Genomic DNA, 13219 nt, shown 5'->3' on the forward strand with positions numbered 1-13219 from the left:
CAAGCGGAAGCCCAATTAAGATGAGGTACACTGACGCACGCACCACTTGATACAACACTGGCTTATTGATATCTAGCGAAGAGCCCACCTGGGGTTAGTGTCCCATACAACGTACATATGTACTTCAAATAGTTCCGGCGGGAAACCCTGTTGGACTTCCGATCGTACTACCGTGAGCCCAGCCTCGGCAAAGAGACGCAGGTATACTTGACGCGATCGCGTCACAGAATGATCTTCATCGTCGTACCACGTATACTCACTGCCATCCTCTCCATCCCGGCACACATTTTCCTTGACAAAGATCACGCCGCCATTCCATTCCAAGGTGGGATCCGAGGCCGGCTTCGGTGGACGCAGCGTTGTCTTGGCCTGTTTTAGGAACGTCACCAAGTCCGACTCAGATAGGTGCTGCAAGCACCATTGGCAAAGAACAATGTCATAAACAACTTCTTCTGTGCCGATCGGTGTCATGGTCTCATCCATAAAGGTAGGCGCAATGGGCTCAGAGGTATCCTGACACGTCTGCGGGCGTGCCACAGGGAAGCCTTGCAGCGTAGAGATATGGAAATAGACAGCTTTGCGGGCGTGAAACGGTGAGGTCTCTAGAGTCTGTTTCATAGGGTGCCAGTTCACAGACTGTTTCTTAGCTTCCTGTAAAAACTTCGCGACCGGTTCTACCAGATGCACTTCGTCGACCAGCGGCAACAATACATGCTCGGTAACACGGCCGACGCCAGCGCCACAGTCCAGCGCGCGCGTGACAGTAGTACCTTTACCGCCACGCTGCTCAAGTCGCTCCGCCATCCACTGGCGTGGCACGCCGTTGAATGCCGGCGAAGGTGTCGCACTCAAATACGGCAACGTACGCAAAAGAAACGTCCGTGAGCCCAGTGCATCGACGCGCGGCAGTGTCCCGTTGCCGTACCCGCCCAGCACGCCATCGACAGTCGCAGGCACATCTTCCCAATAGGCAACGCCCTTGGCGACGTCAGGGGTCGGGTGCACCGCCCGAATGGTCTGTGACATAGGGTACGACCCAAGGCAGGAGGAAAACGCAGAAAAAACCGACCCCTGTCGACAACGACCCTGTGATGTGGAGGGAAAGATGCGTCTAGAGAAGGATCTACCTACTTAGGCCAAGCCGATCCATGAGCGCACATAAGCGTTGAAGGCGTCTGGGTGTTGGTAATGAATGGCATGACCGGTCTCGGGCCATACACGGTATTCAGCCTTGGGCATGATGTTGTGCAAATGTTCAGAATGGGATGTGCGAACGAGTTGGTCCCAATCGCCAGTATGAATCGCGACTTTGGGCACCTTGTCAGCAATTGTACGAAGATCAGCATCAGACACGCGATGCGTAAGGCAAGCGCCAATCTGATACAAGGGACCATGCCCAGTAGGTCTGCGAATAAAGTTGGCGCGCCACAAGAAGACTTCGCGGGTGACTTCGCCTTTGGTGCGTCCTTGGGCATCGGTCGGGTGTTTTTCCTCGAGCCACGAGGGAGGGAAGAGGACGTCGACCATGCGGTTGACACGCGACGACATATCAACACGACCAGCCATGGCTTCTCCGACACTCTTGGCAATGGCCTGCAGACCACCTGTCGGCGGAAGATTACCGCCCTCGCCAGCCGTCGTGCTCAACAGGAGCAGCGATGCGAGACGCTCCGGCTTGGCACGCGCTATCTCCAAGGAGACCATGCCACCCATGGACACACCAATCAGATGAACCGACTTGTTGTCGGTCCATCCAATATGCTCCATCACATCCAGCACATCCTGTGCCATGTCCGAGGTACGATAGCGCTGCATCGGAGCCCCAGAATTGCCGTAGCCGCGATTGTCCATAACGAGCACGGAACAGTTAGGATCGCTGCCGAACGTCTCCACCTGGTCTAGCCAGCTAAAGCACGAATTGTTCAAGCCCATAACAAATGCCAACTTGCGTGGGCCTGTGCCGTGGAGCTCATAGTAGATATCGAAACCCGGTTCAGGCTCGGTCTTGCTCCCTGGAATGCGATCCTTGGCCACACGCAAAGGACCTTTGCTCACCAACGTAGCTGGATTAAATACAGTCGGCAGGTACGAGTCACCGGCCGTATCCCTCGCCTCCTTAAGACGATCCTCTGTGCATCCCTTGTACGCAGCACCTACAGGGGGTGGCAGTATAGCATCCATGGTTGCGAAAGCAACGAAGACGCCGCGGCCTAACTGTCAAAAAGCCGCTGCGACCTCCGCCTCCACATCTTGGACGCAGACGATGTGGTCGCAGGCTCGTTTGGTGGTGAGCGAAGGCGTGCAGGCGGCACTCCAAGCAGGACGTGCCGTGGTAGCGTTGGAGTCTACGATCATTACGCATGGACTGCCACGCCCCATCAATTTCGATACAGCCGTCGCTGTAGAGGACCAAGTTCGTGCAGCAGGCGCAGAGCCTGCCACGATTGCCGTTCTGGATGGCCAAGCGCATATTGGTTTGTCCCGATCGCAATTGGAGCGTGTGGCTGATAGCCCGCCAGAGCGCACGGTCAAAGCAAGTCGCGGAGGTCTGGCGCATATTATGGCCAAAGGCCGTGGATGGATCGGTGGAACTACGGTGAGTGGGACTATGGCCCTGGCCCATCGCGCGGGGGTTCGCATCTTTGCCACAGGTGGCATTGGTGGTGTGCACCGTGGTGCTGAGCATTGTACGTATTGACCTACCTTACGCAGCCATGGACATTTCCGCTGATTTGACCGAGCTGGGACGTACGCCGGTGGCTGTATTTTGCTCCGGAGCCAAGTCCATTTTGGACATCCCTCGGACCTTGGAGTACCTTGAGACGCAAGGTGTACCTGTGCTCACCTTCCATCCACAAGGCCAATTTCCATGCTTCTATACCGCCAAGTCAGGGTGTCACGTCCCCATCGTTTCGTCCACGGAAGAGGCGGCGCGTACGATCGAACTCAATACCACGCTGGGGCTCGAAAATGGTCTGGTGTTTGGTGTGCCGATACCCAGTGAATTTGAACAGGATGGCGTGATAATCCAGCGCGCTGTTGAACAAGCAGTGCAGGAGAGCGTGGAGCAAGGCATCGATCGTCTGGGCAAGCAGGTCACACCGTGGCTGCTGAAACGGGTGAGTCAGTTGGCGCATACCTCTGTGAGAAGCAATGTGGGTTTGGTCCTGAACAATGCACGTGTCGCCTCGGAGTGTGCTGTGGAACTGGCCGGACCTAGCCCCTCGAGGGTGGCACAGGTGTACACGCCGAAACCCAAGGTGTGTATGTCGTAAGCTCACAGTGAAGGTGGTCGTGGTGGGATGTGCCGCCATGGATGTGACGGCGCAGCAGAGTACAAGTGCCCCGGGCTCAACGGCACCTGGCAACGTGGTCCTGTCGACAGGGGGCGTTGCCCACAATATCGCGCTGGCAGCGCACGCGACGTTGCAGGAAAAGAAGGCCGTCGCCTTGGTCGCGCCGTGTGCTGACGATGCGATAGGTGCTCTACTACGCTCTCAGATGGACGACAAGGCAATGCGTACAGATGGATTGGTATCTTCCTCGAAGAGTGCGGTTTGCAACCTTGTGTTGGACCAGGAAGGCGATCTCCTAACGGGCGTAGCGGATATGGCATGCGTAGAAGACACACTGACGCCAGACATTGTTCAGCAAAAACTCAGCGAGCTCCGGCCTTCTGTGGTCGGTATGGATGCGAATCTCACTCCGGATACCATCGCGGCGATCGTTCGACAATGTGCGTCAGACGGTGTGCCTGTGCTCTATGAGCCTACCTCGGTGGTCAAATGTGGCCGTGGGATGGACGCCCTGGCTTTGCTTCCTCGGCTTCATCCGCTCGATATGATCACGCCAAACCAGTTCGAAGTACGCCATATGGCAGCTCGTCTGCAAGACGTCCTCCCTATCCACCATGCTATTTCGTCTTTGCAGCTCGAACAAATGTCACGGAAACTGCAGCTGCCTCAATCCTTGATCTATGATGCATTGACACTTTCGAAAGTAACACATACGCAGTTCATCAAACTTGGAGAGCTAGGCGTGCTCCTTGTCTCGCATGCAGAGGCACGGACATCGTTGCCGAACATGATACATGTCCATGCTCGACGGCTGGATCCTCGCAAGGTCATCAATACAACGGGGGCCGGTGACACCTTTGCCGGCGCCGTTCTGGCTCGTGCAAGCACTCTTTCTCAACCTATCACTTCATGGACGATGCAAACTATGCTGGACCTCGTGGAGAAGGGCCAGCACGCCGCCCAGCATACGCTCTACAGCTCCCATGCAGTAGCTCCACATCTGCCGTCCTGGCATACGTAGTAGTCACGTGGTATAGTTACGCGCGCGAACACACACCTTCGATAGCACCCCACAACGAAGCCCTGATGAGCTCACGGTTTTTGCGGTTCTTTGTGCTCGCTGCCCTGCTACTGCTGATACCGTCGTTTGTGTATTTGTCACACAGACGAGCGGATGCAGTGCGGGATCCACACACGGGTGAATGGATTCTCAGCGGGATCATGCAATCTGTTCAAGGATACAACCCCTCGCTCATGTCAACAGCGACCACTACGCCGTTCTTCGATATGGGTGAATGGGGCAAACTCATTACTACCAAGGAGGCATTGAGCAGCTTGCAGATGGCCGAGAATGCTGTCATCGCCACTACTACGACTACTACCCAAGCGTCACTTCCTACATCGGAAGTAGCTGTGGACGGCGCGTACGCCCCGAAAATGACGAATGCTACAGCAAAGTACGTACAGCCTACTCACTAACAATGCAGAGCTGAGCTAGGCCGAGCGACATGGCGTTTCTTGCATACCATGATGGCTCGCTTCCCAGAACATCCAACAAAGCAGCAAAGCGAAGATCTTCGCGAATTCATTCGTCTGTTTTCACTTCTATACCCCTGTGGTGACTGTGCGTCTCACTTTCAAGCCTTGCTCAAAGATTGGCCTCCGCAAGTCGCCTCGCGGAAGAATGCAGAATTATGGCTATGCGCAGCGCACAATATTGTCAACAAGCGCCTAGGCAAGCCAGAATTCGACTGCACGAAACTCAACGAGACGTATGACTGCGGATGTGGCCCAGAAGATTCTGACACCGCCTCAGTCCCGAGCATCAACCCCGTGGAGGCGACGGGTATGGCGCATATTATGCCAATCTAGTAATACCATCATTGCATATACTCACCTATCAACATCCACCGCATTGCCTCCGGGACAATTGTGCTAGCAACGTGTTGGGGCTTTTGTAAAAGTCCGTAATAATGCCCGCCCACGGGCACCATAGGTCCTAAATTGAGTGGTGGCAATGTGACGTATCTTAGGTAATATCCGCTGCGAATTGGCCCGTGCCCATGCAAACATTGACCCCATATTGCGCCTTGGCCAACTAAATGCTGGACGGGATGAGCTTCAGAAACATATAAGAGCAGCGTACTTCGTGGCAAAGGCCTCACATCGAACAACTTATTCAACATGGACATGCTTAACAACCTCACCAACGGCAAGGGCAACGAAATCATCAACAAGGTTGCTGACAAGGTCGGCATGGGCAACAACCATGGCAACAACAACCTCGGCGGCTCTGACAACTACGGCTCGAGCAACCAGGGCGGCTTCGGCAGCTCTGACAACTACGGTTCGGGCAAACAGGGCGGCTTTGGCGGTGAGTCCAACCGCATGGGTGGCCAGGGCGGCTTTGGTGGCTCGGACAGCTACGGTTCGGGCAACCAGGGTGGCTTCGGCGGCTCCGACCGCTTGGGCGGTCAGGGCGGCTTTGGTGGCTCGGACAGCTACGGCTCAGGCAACCAGGGTGGCTTCGGCGGCTCCGACCGCTTGGGTGGCCAGGGTGGCTTTGGTGGCTCGGACAGCTACGGTTCGAGCAACCAGGGCGGCTTTGGCGGTGAGTCCAACCGCATGGGTGGCCAGGGCGGCTTTGGTGGCTCGGACAGCTACGGCTCGGGCAACCAGGGTGGCTTCGGCGGCTCCGACCGCTTGGGCGGTCAGGGCGGCTTTGGTGGCTCGGACAGCTACGGCTCGGGCAACCAGGGCGGCTTTGGTGGCTCGGACAGCTACGGTTCGGGCAACCAGGGTGGCTTCGGTGGCTCCGACCGTATGGGCAGTCAGGGTGGCTTCGGCGGCTCGGACAACTTTGGCTCCAACCAGGGTGGCTTTGGTGGCTCCGACCGCTTGGGTGGCCAGGGCGGCTACGGCGGCAACCAGGGCGGCTACGGCGGCAACCAGGGTGGCTACGGCGGCAACTACTAATCGCCCGTCGTGATCACTAGGTTGGTCTATAATTTGTAACATAGTTTCCAACTGCACCAAATATGTTTTGTGATATAAATTTTTGCCTTAACTATTTATTTATGCTGGGTATGCGACGCTATGTAAATTAGACTTCGTGAAGCTTGGAAAGCATTAGAACATCGAAGAGATACGTACCAGAGGTGCCACTTGTCCAACCCAGTCCTGGCACGTCAAAATAAAAGGATCATAGCCGCCATCAACAGGGCCATCAGGCCCCCATATCCACACAGAGGTTCCACACATGTAAGCAGGCCGAAGAACATGGGTTGGGTTTAAGACTGTGGTAGATGAATCCGCCTCATGCAAAAATGTAGAAGGGATATCGTCTTCATCCGGGATGGCCGAGAATTCATCGCGAATAGCAGTCATGCACGTCATTTCTTCATCTTTATCTTCATCTTCATCATCCAATGTGAAACGAGAGCCACGAACAGGTGCATGCGAACTCACGTTTCGAATAGGTTGTGACACAGGCTTCGGTGCAGAAGATGTCCTTCTTGTGCTCCGTGGTGTGCTTTTGTCCTCCTCAACACGAAAAAAATCGAGTCGATAGTTCTTTGGTAATGGCATTTTTATTGCATGGATTCTCCGACCACGGAATGAGGCTGTTAGCTCGTTTTCATTGTGTGAGGTAGGGTCATCGGACGGATCGTGCACTGGATGTGTCACAAAGTACGTCTGTACAGGTGCGGGACCATTGAAATCAATGGAGAAAGGCATGAGATGTGCATTCACGCTAGGAACTTTCTCCGCATTTTCTTCTGTGGCCTCTATGCGTAAAGAACGCGGTAAAAATGTATCTGGATCCATCGCAGATGGCCGAGAAAGGAAATGTTGGTTAACAGTAGCTTTGTCGGCTTGGTGGAGGTACCCAAATGGCCAGAATTCGGACGATTAAACGCAATGTCGTGCAAATTATAGGTAGGGCTCTCCAGGTAGGGCACGATGACATCAGACGGACGTCTTCGACATGGTGCTATTATCAACGGCTGGATACCATTCTATTACAAATCGTACAAATCATGCAGCGCCTGATCGTTTACCTCTGTGTCGCGTGAAACGTCTCCCTCTTCCTCATCCACCCTACTGTCACGCATATCAGGATTGACCGTAGCTTTGACAAACAATTCAAACAGAATTTGGTCCAGATCTTTATCATCGATAGTTTCCTCCTTCGCAGGGACCTCCGGTGTCAATGCTGGATCTTTATCCAGTTCAAAGTTTAGCGCTGCATCGTCGAGCACATCAAAATTGTCCTTCTCAGGAGGGTACTGATAATACTGCTCATCAACATGCTCATGAGCATTCAGCATGTCCTTCTGAAGCTTTTTAACATACTCCGTGTAGGCCTCTTGTTCTTTCTCCTCATCCGGGACAATGAGGCGGCAATTTACTTCGTTGACAGGCTTGATGTCGGGTAGATGGAAGTAAGGCTCATCACAGAGTGCTTCCACAGAGACAATGGCTGTACTGCCACAGTTAGCAGACCTTTCTCTGTTACGTACTATTCGCATGTTTGTACCTCGGTCAGCAACTCAATCGCTGTGTGGGAGCCACAGTAATACTGTATGTGAGATTTTTCTAAACACACATACCTTGATTGTGGTAGTACGAGGTTTTTCATTCAAGTCGCAGATTGTACCATCTGCCCAGATTTGTTGGATATAAAATACATCTGACGAGTACAGATCATCATTGCCATCATGCGTCTCTGTTGATGGTTTAGCAAGCATCGGCACAAGTATCGAGTTTTGTGGATTTGATTCCATGCCCTTGCTCTTTGGCCATCGACCCAAGAAGTAATGGTCTTTCGGAATGTTACTTGCGTCGTCGAAAAGTGGGGCTGAAAGGCCACTACTTTCCCGGTACTCCAGGATATAATTCGGCATTTGCAAGAAGTGTTTCCCGTAACGCAAAATATGCGAGAAGTACCCGATTCTGTGACGAATTTCAAAGTCAGAGAGTGTATCCAGGATGGTCAGTCCACGTTGGAGAATCGCATCTGCATCAGCCTGCGTCAAGCGAACTTTCTCCTTGTGATCTCTCTTAGCCATAATGTCTTCTTCGGTGGGTATTTTGCATAGATACGATTCAGCTTCCGTAGCTCTGAAGATCTCGTATTGTCCAGCATTGTCCCATTTGGTGGTACTATTGGTCAATACAGGCTTAGAGAGAGGCTCTCGGTGCAACAGTTCGAGAGCTTGAGTGATCGGCAGAGACTCCGCTTCAAAAACCACGCCGAATTGGTCCGTAGCAAGGATTTCTTGAGCGAATATTTTCGCATTCCTTTCACTTAAAACCGTAGGAAGCGAACCGCTTACCGCGATGGCTAAGATCCATCCCCATCGCATGGCAGGTACCGTTTGGGATGATGGAAGTGGAGGGGAGAGCTTGGACCACGTCACTAGTGTATGTGTGTACCTAATACTATGACAAATTTGTTAACGGTTGTCCGAGTCGCCATATCCAGTGCTAGTGTGTGTGCTGGAAGAGGTGGTATGTTGACTTCCTAGTTGTGTCGCTGCATCTCCATAGTATACACCATGGTGAGGCATTGTTCCGTAGGCAGGGAAGGGGCGATATTGCTCGTCCATCGTCTCGCGCTGACCAACCGGCCTGGATGAGAAGAGATACCCTGCCACTGCACCTAGTCCAATGGCTGTAAAGAATCGAGAAACTGGCGAAGTAAATGTAGGCCCCTGTGATGCTTTGTATGGAGGGGGAGCACCTGTGCCAGGGTCAGAGACTGGGGTTGGTGCTACTTCCTTACCAAGGCAAGTGTGCAAGAAGGACAGCAAAATGAATATCGCGAATGTCCAGAACACAACGAGGAACAAGAACCCACCCCAAGACCTTTGTCCAGGCTCATTCTGGGGTATGAGCTCGTAAGTCAAGCCACACGAGCCTTTGACGATGTACTTGTCATTCGCATTGTCCCAACCCTCACAGGATACATGCACAGCTCCCAGGTTTGCATACAGAGGAAGCTGAGCTTCGCAACGCCATTGCTCATCGCCTCGGTGGATACATTGAATAACACGAACTTTCAGCTTCTTGCAAAGCTCGCCCTCACATGTCAATTGCGGGATGGGGGGCTTCCGACGGCTGGTTGTGATTTTCCCATCGTAAAATGAGAGGGCCTTAATATCGTCGTATGCAATGCGCTCCAAATCAGACTCTTTCGCTTCTGCCACTATACAAAGAAGTATGCATAGCCCTAGAAAAAGGCAGACCCACCCTCGCCGCATCATGGCGGCTATGAAACTATGGACAAGTGTCCGTGCCAAGTTCTTGCCACCTCCACGTGGCGCGATCTGGGGAAGGTGAAAGGTCCATGCGTCCTGAATAGGTTACGAACGTTCATTCTCTACCTTACACCGCCATGAGTGAGAAAAGTGTAGACGCTTCCTCTGCCTTTGAGCGTATCCAAATGCAGGGAAGGAACCTTGCAGCGTATGTATGTGATTCTATGATAAGGCTTACGGCCCATAGCAAATACCGTCAAACGATGGAAAATTACGAGCGTAACACTGGTCACAAGCACCCTCTAGGTGCTAATGAGGAAGAAAAGGCTAATGGTGCCAAGGAAGAGGCTCAGAAGGAAGTACCTCTTCAATTTCCTGAGAAATCGGATCTGTAAAGGCAGTGGTCATCTCATTCTAGTGTATGGATCTTTGCGCCTCGTACGGTTGCCTACGTATATATGTCCTTTCTTATAGTCAATACGACTTTGTTTGCTTTTTACTATGGCCATCGTAGGGAGAACTTGTAGGGGCATGGAGGGGGGGCTAGGGGCGGCGCCGTCGAGACAGTCAGGTTGCTTCTCCACCGCATGGTCCGCTTTGGCTCTGTGGTCCGAATTGCCACACGCGTGCCTCCCCCTTCTCGACTATCTGTTTCATTTCGGCTTGCACACAAAATGACATCGCTACCCAAATCGGAGTCGGAATGGCGTGCCGTTCTCAGCCCTGAGCAGTTCCGTGTACTGCGTCAAAAGGGCACAGAGCGTGCTGGTACTGGTGCTTATGACAAGCACTACGATCATGGTGTCTATTGCTGTGCAGGCTGTCAGGCTCCTTTGTATAAGAGCACAAGCAAATTTGATAGCGGGTGTGGCTGGCCAGCATTTTTTGAGGCTTTCCCGGGTGCTATCGATCGTCATGATGACTTTTCGTTTGGCATGGTATGTGCACACGATCTACTCATTCGCAGCGCCGCACCGAAATTACCTGTAAAAACTGTGGCGGTCACTTGGGCCATGTATTCTATGGTGAAGGCTTTCCTACGCCGACCGATGAACGTCATTGTGTCAATTCTATCTCGTTGAGTTTGTGCGTATGTCTTGCTTCGTGCTCTCTAACATTGGCAGCCACAAAGAGGACCAGTGATTTGTGATTTTCTTGGGTATATATAGATGCATATGAATACTATACAAAGTTCTCGCATTAACTCGCCTCGTTCTCCTCCGTCCTCGCATCGAGCATCAAAGCTAGCTGTGCACGCACTTGCTGTGCCAAGTCACCGTGCTCATCCAGCCAAGGCTGGGACGTGGTTTGTGACTCGTCTTTGGTATTGGCCAACGCCGACATGGCTTCCTCGAACCAGGGCTCTCTATTCAGCGCATGCATCAAATCACTGTGTCGCAACCGAGCATCGCGGTAGACGAGCCGATCCGCTCCTTTCTCCACGTATGCCTGCATGAACGCATGGAGCTTTGCATGTACTTCTTTGTACTGCTCGCTCTGAAGAAAGGCTTGATAAAGTGCTTTTCGGGTCTGATCAAAGTGACCTTGCTGCTTATACTGATCGACCAATGTATCGGGAAGAGGCCATGTCGGCTCACCCGAGTTCGTGTCAGCCGCCGGCGATGGTGTGTCTATCATATCTGGTCCTGTTAGTCGTGTTCGTAGGTGACCACCAGATCAGCAACCGATGAATCCTCAACAGCGAGCCCCACGACCCCATAGACGCATTTTGTACACTCGCGTCGAGGCTGGCTTGCGCCAGGAGACTCCCCGATTAGGTCCGCCCATCGGAAAACATTTCATCCCAGTGGATATGGTCTGATACATACACAGCTGTCCATGTTAGCATGCTCTTCGTACACGATAGGGGAGGGAAAGGAAGAATCAGACAAGGCTGAAACTGATAACTAAGAATTTGTCTCCATTTTTGCATGCAGAGTAATTCTAGAGCTTGGTTCTTAAGGCTCATCATTCGAGGAGGGGCGGGGGACGGGGACGAGACTTACCTATAGTACGAGGCCCCCTTCTAGTGGGGCATGAGGGCAAACGAAGAAAACGGCGGCGCTTCACCAGGGGTCGCACCGTGGGACGCACGTGACAATGTGGAGGAGGCCGCCAGCAAGCGAGTAAACCTCCATTGCAGCACGACGCCGTGCGCCGAGAGCGAAAAGTGACGGAGTCACTCCTTTTCTCTACACCATGGACAGCTGGCAATCCCCCCTTTCTAGCCGCTATGCGAGCAAGGAGATGTCGAATCTCTTCTCGAATGCCGTACGTATATTGATCAACTGCTAATAGGTAGACGCGCTTTGGCACTTGGCGTCAGCTCTGGCTGAATCTGGCCATTGCGGAGAAGGAGCTGGGCTTGCCGATTCCTGATGAGGCGATCGAGCAGATGCGTGCACACCTGACGCTGGACGAGGAGCAAATGAAGCTTGCTGCAGAGGAGGAGAAGCGTCGTCGTCACGATGTCATGGCGCATGTGCATGTGTTTGGTCTCGTGGCGCCGGCCGCTGCGCCGTTCATCCACCTGGGCGCGACGTCGTGCTATGTGACTGACAATGCGGACCTCATTTTCCTGCGCAAGGGTCTTGACCTCCTTCTGCCCAAGCTGGCCGTAGTCATTGACCGTCTTGCGAAGTTTGCGGAGAAGTACCGTGACCTGCCTACGCTGGGCTTCACGCACATGCAGCCGGCGCAGCTTACGACGGTCGGTAAGCGTGCTACGCTGTGGATCCAGGAGCTGTTGTGGGATCTGCGCAACATTCAGCGTGCGCGTGATGACCTAGGCTTCCGTGGTGTGAAGGGTACGACAGGTACGCAGGCGAGTTTCCTGCAGCTCTTTGATGGCGACCACGACAAGGTTGAGGCGCTGGATGAGCGTGTCACTTCGCTGTTTGACTTCCCGCATGCGATGCCTGTGACGGGCCAGACGTACTCGCGCAAGATTGACTTTGATGTGCTGATGACGCTGGCTTCGTTCTCTGCTTCCGCGCTGAAGATGGCGACGGACATTCGTCTGCTGTGTCACCTCAAGGAGGTCGAGGAGCCGTTTGAGAAGGACCAAATTGGCTCGAGTGCGATGGCGTACAAGCGCAACCCGATGCGGTCGGAGCGTGTGTGTGGTCTCGCCCGCTGGCTGGGCAACACCATCACCAGTGCGCGTGAGACGGCTGGCGGCCAGTGGATGGAGCGCACGCTCGACGACAGTGCGAACCGTCGCTTGACGATCCCTGAGTCGTTCCTAACGGCGGATGTGATTCTCACTGTGCTGCAGAACATTACAGAGGGTCTGGTTGTGTACCCAGCCATCATCAAGCGCCACATCGCTGCGGAGCTGCCGTTCATGGCGACGGAGAACATCATCATGGCCATGGTGCGTGCCGGTGGCGACCGTCAGGAGTGCCACGAGAAGATCCGTGTGCTCTCGCGTGAGGCCGCGCGTGTTGTGAAGGAAGAGGGCGGCGAGAACGATCTGATTGACCGGGTGCGCAAGGATCCGTACTTCCAGCCGATCGTCGACCACCTCGACCAGCTGCTGGACCCGTCGACGTTCATTGGTCGTGCGCCGCAGCAGGTTGACAGTTTCCTGGCTAAGTGGGTGCGTCCTGCGCTGGAGCCGTACGCGGAGGCGCTGAAGAATGCGCACGCGGCGGAGTT

General features: G+C 53.7%; 10 protein-coding genes across 10 annotated transcripts; 5 read left to right on the forward strand and 5 right to left on the reverse strand.

The window, feature by feature from the left end:
- Nucleotides 1–72: 72 nt before the first annotated feature.
- Nucleotides 73–1026, reverse strand: Malapachy_3037 (domain membrane protein; the record flags this gene model as incomplete). Its single annotated transcript, XM_018137516.1, has 2 exons — nt 73–88; nt 116–1026. The coding sequence occupies 2 exons, from the start codon at nt 1024–1026 to the stop codon at nt 73–75; spliced, it is 927 nt and encodes a 308-aa protein (XP_017994128.1).
- Nucleotides 1027–1131: 105 nt separating this feature from the next.
- Nucleotides 1132–2181, reverse strand: Malapachy_3036 (hypothetical protein; the record flags this gene model as incomplete). The annotated part of the gene is made up of 1 exon (XM_018137515.1): nt 1132–2181. The coding sequence occupies one exon, from the start codon at nt 2179–2181 to the stop codon at nt 1132–1134; it is 1050 nt and encodes a 349-aa protein (XP_017994129.1).
- On the forward strand, nt 2180–4317 carry Malapachy_3015 (indigoidine synthase a-like protein; the record flags this gene model as incomplete). The annotated part of the gene is made up of 3 exons (XM_018137495.1): nt 2180–2687; nt 2713–3260; nt 3289–4317. The coding sequence occupies 3 exons, from the start codon at nt 2180–2182 to the stop codon at nt 4315–4317; spliced, it is 2085 nt and encodes a 694-aa protein (XP_017994218.1).
- Nucleotides 4318–4382: 65 nt separating this feature from the next.
- On the forward strand, nt 4383–5168 carry Malapachy_3019 (fad-linked sulfhydryl oxidase alr; the record flags this gene model as incomplete). Its single annotated transcript, XM_018137499.1, has 2 exons — nt 4383–4753; nt 4784–5168. The coding sequence occupies 2 exons, from the start codon at nt 4383–4385 to the stop codon at nt 5166–5168; spliced, it is 756 nt and encodes a 251-aa protein (XP_017994224.1).
- Nucleotides 5169–5480: 312 nt separating this feature from the next.
- Malapachy_3018 (hypothetical protein) lies at nt 5481–6272 on the forward strand (the record flags this gene model as incomplete). The annotated part of the gene is made up of 1 exon (XM_018137498.1): nt 5481–6272. The coding sequence occupies one exon, from the start codon at nt 5481–5483 to the stop codon at nt 6270–6272; it is 792 nt and encodes a 263-aa protein (XP_017994225.1).
- A 127-nt stretch (nt 6273–6399) lies between these two features.
- On the reverse strand, nt 6400–6683 carry Malapachy_3068 (hypothetical protein; the record flags this gene model as incomplete). The annotated part of the gene is made up of 2 exons (XM_018137547.1): nt 6400–6414; nt 6450–6683. The coding sequence occupies 2 exons, from the start codon at nt 6681–6683 to the stop codon at nt 6400–6402; spliced, it is 249 nt and encodes an 82-aa protein (XP_017993513.1).
- Nucleotides 6684–7318: 635 nt separating this feature from the next.
- On the reverse strand, nt 7319–8368 carry Malapachy_3064 (hypothetical protein; the record flags this gene model as incomplete). The annotated part of the gene is made up of 3 exons (XM_018137543.1): nt 7319–7784; nt 7820–7878; nt 7910–8368. The coding sequence occupies 3 exons, from the start codon at nt 8366–8368 to the stop codon at nt 7319–7321; spliced, it is 984 nt and encodes a 327-aa protein (XP_017993511.1).
- Nucleotides 8369–9696: 1328 nt separating this feature from the next.
- Malapachy_3055 (hypothetical protein) lies at nt 9697–9954 on the forward strand (the record flags this gene model as incomplete). Its single annotated transcript, XM_018137534.1, has 2 exons — nt 9697–9767; nt 9807–9954. The coding sequence occupies 2 exons, from the start codon at nt 9697–9699 to the stop codon at nt 9952–9954; spliced, it is 219 nt and encodes a 72-aa protein (XP_017993674.1).
- Nucleotides 9955–10233: 279 nt separating this feature from the next.
- On the forward strand, nt 10234–10702 carry Malapachy_3009 (peptide methionine sulfoxide reductase msrb; the record flags this gene model as incomplete). The annotated part of the gene is made up of 3 exons (XM_018137489.1): nt 10234–10497; nt 10527–10645; nt 10684–10702. The coding sequence occupies 3 exons, from the start codon at nt 10234–10236 to the stop codon at nt 10700–10702; spliced, it is 402 nt and encodes a 133-aa protein (XP_017994180.1).
- A 57-nt stretch (nt 10703–10759) lies between these two features.
- On the reverse strand, nt 10760–11197 carry Malapachy_3066 (hypothetical protein; the record flags this gene model as incomplete). The annotated part of the gene is made up of 1 exon (XM_018137545.1): nt 10760–11197. The coding sequence occupies one exon, from the start codon at nt 11195–11197 to the stop codon at nt 10760–10762; it is 438 nt and encodes a 145-aa protein (XP_017993509.1).
- Nucleotides 11198–13219: the final 2022 nt, after the last annotated feature.

The sequence above is a fragment of the Malassezia pachydermatis genome (genome assembly GCF_001278385.1).
Source record: "Malassezia pachydermatis strain CBS 1879 chromosome Unknown scaffold1, whole genome shotgun sequence".
Taxonomy (NCBI): domain Eukaryota; kingdom Fungi; phylum Basidiomycota; class Malasseziomycetes; order Malasseziales; family Malasseziaceae; genus Malassezia; species Malassezia pachydermatis.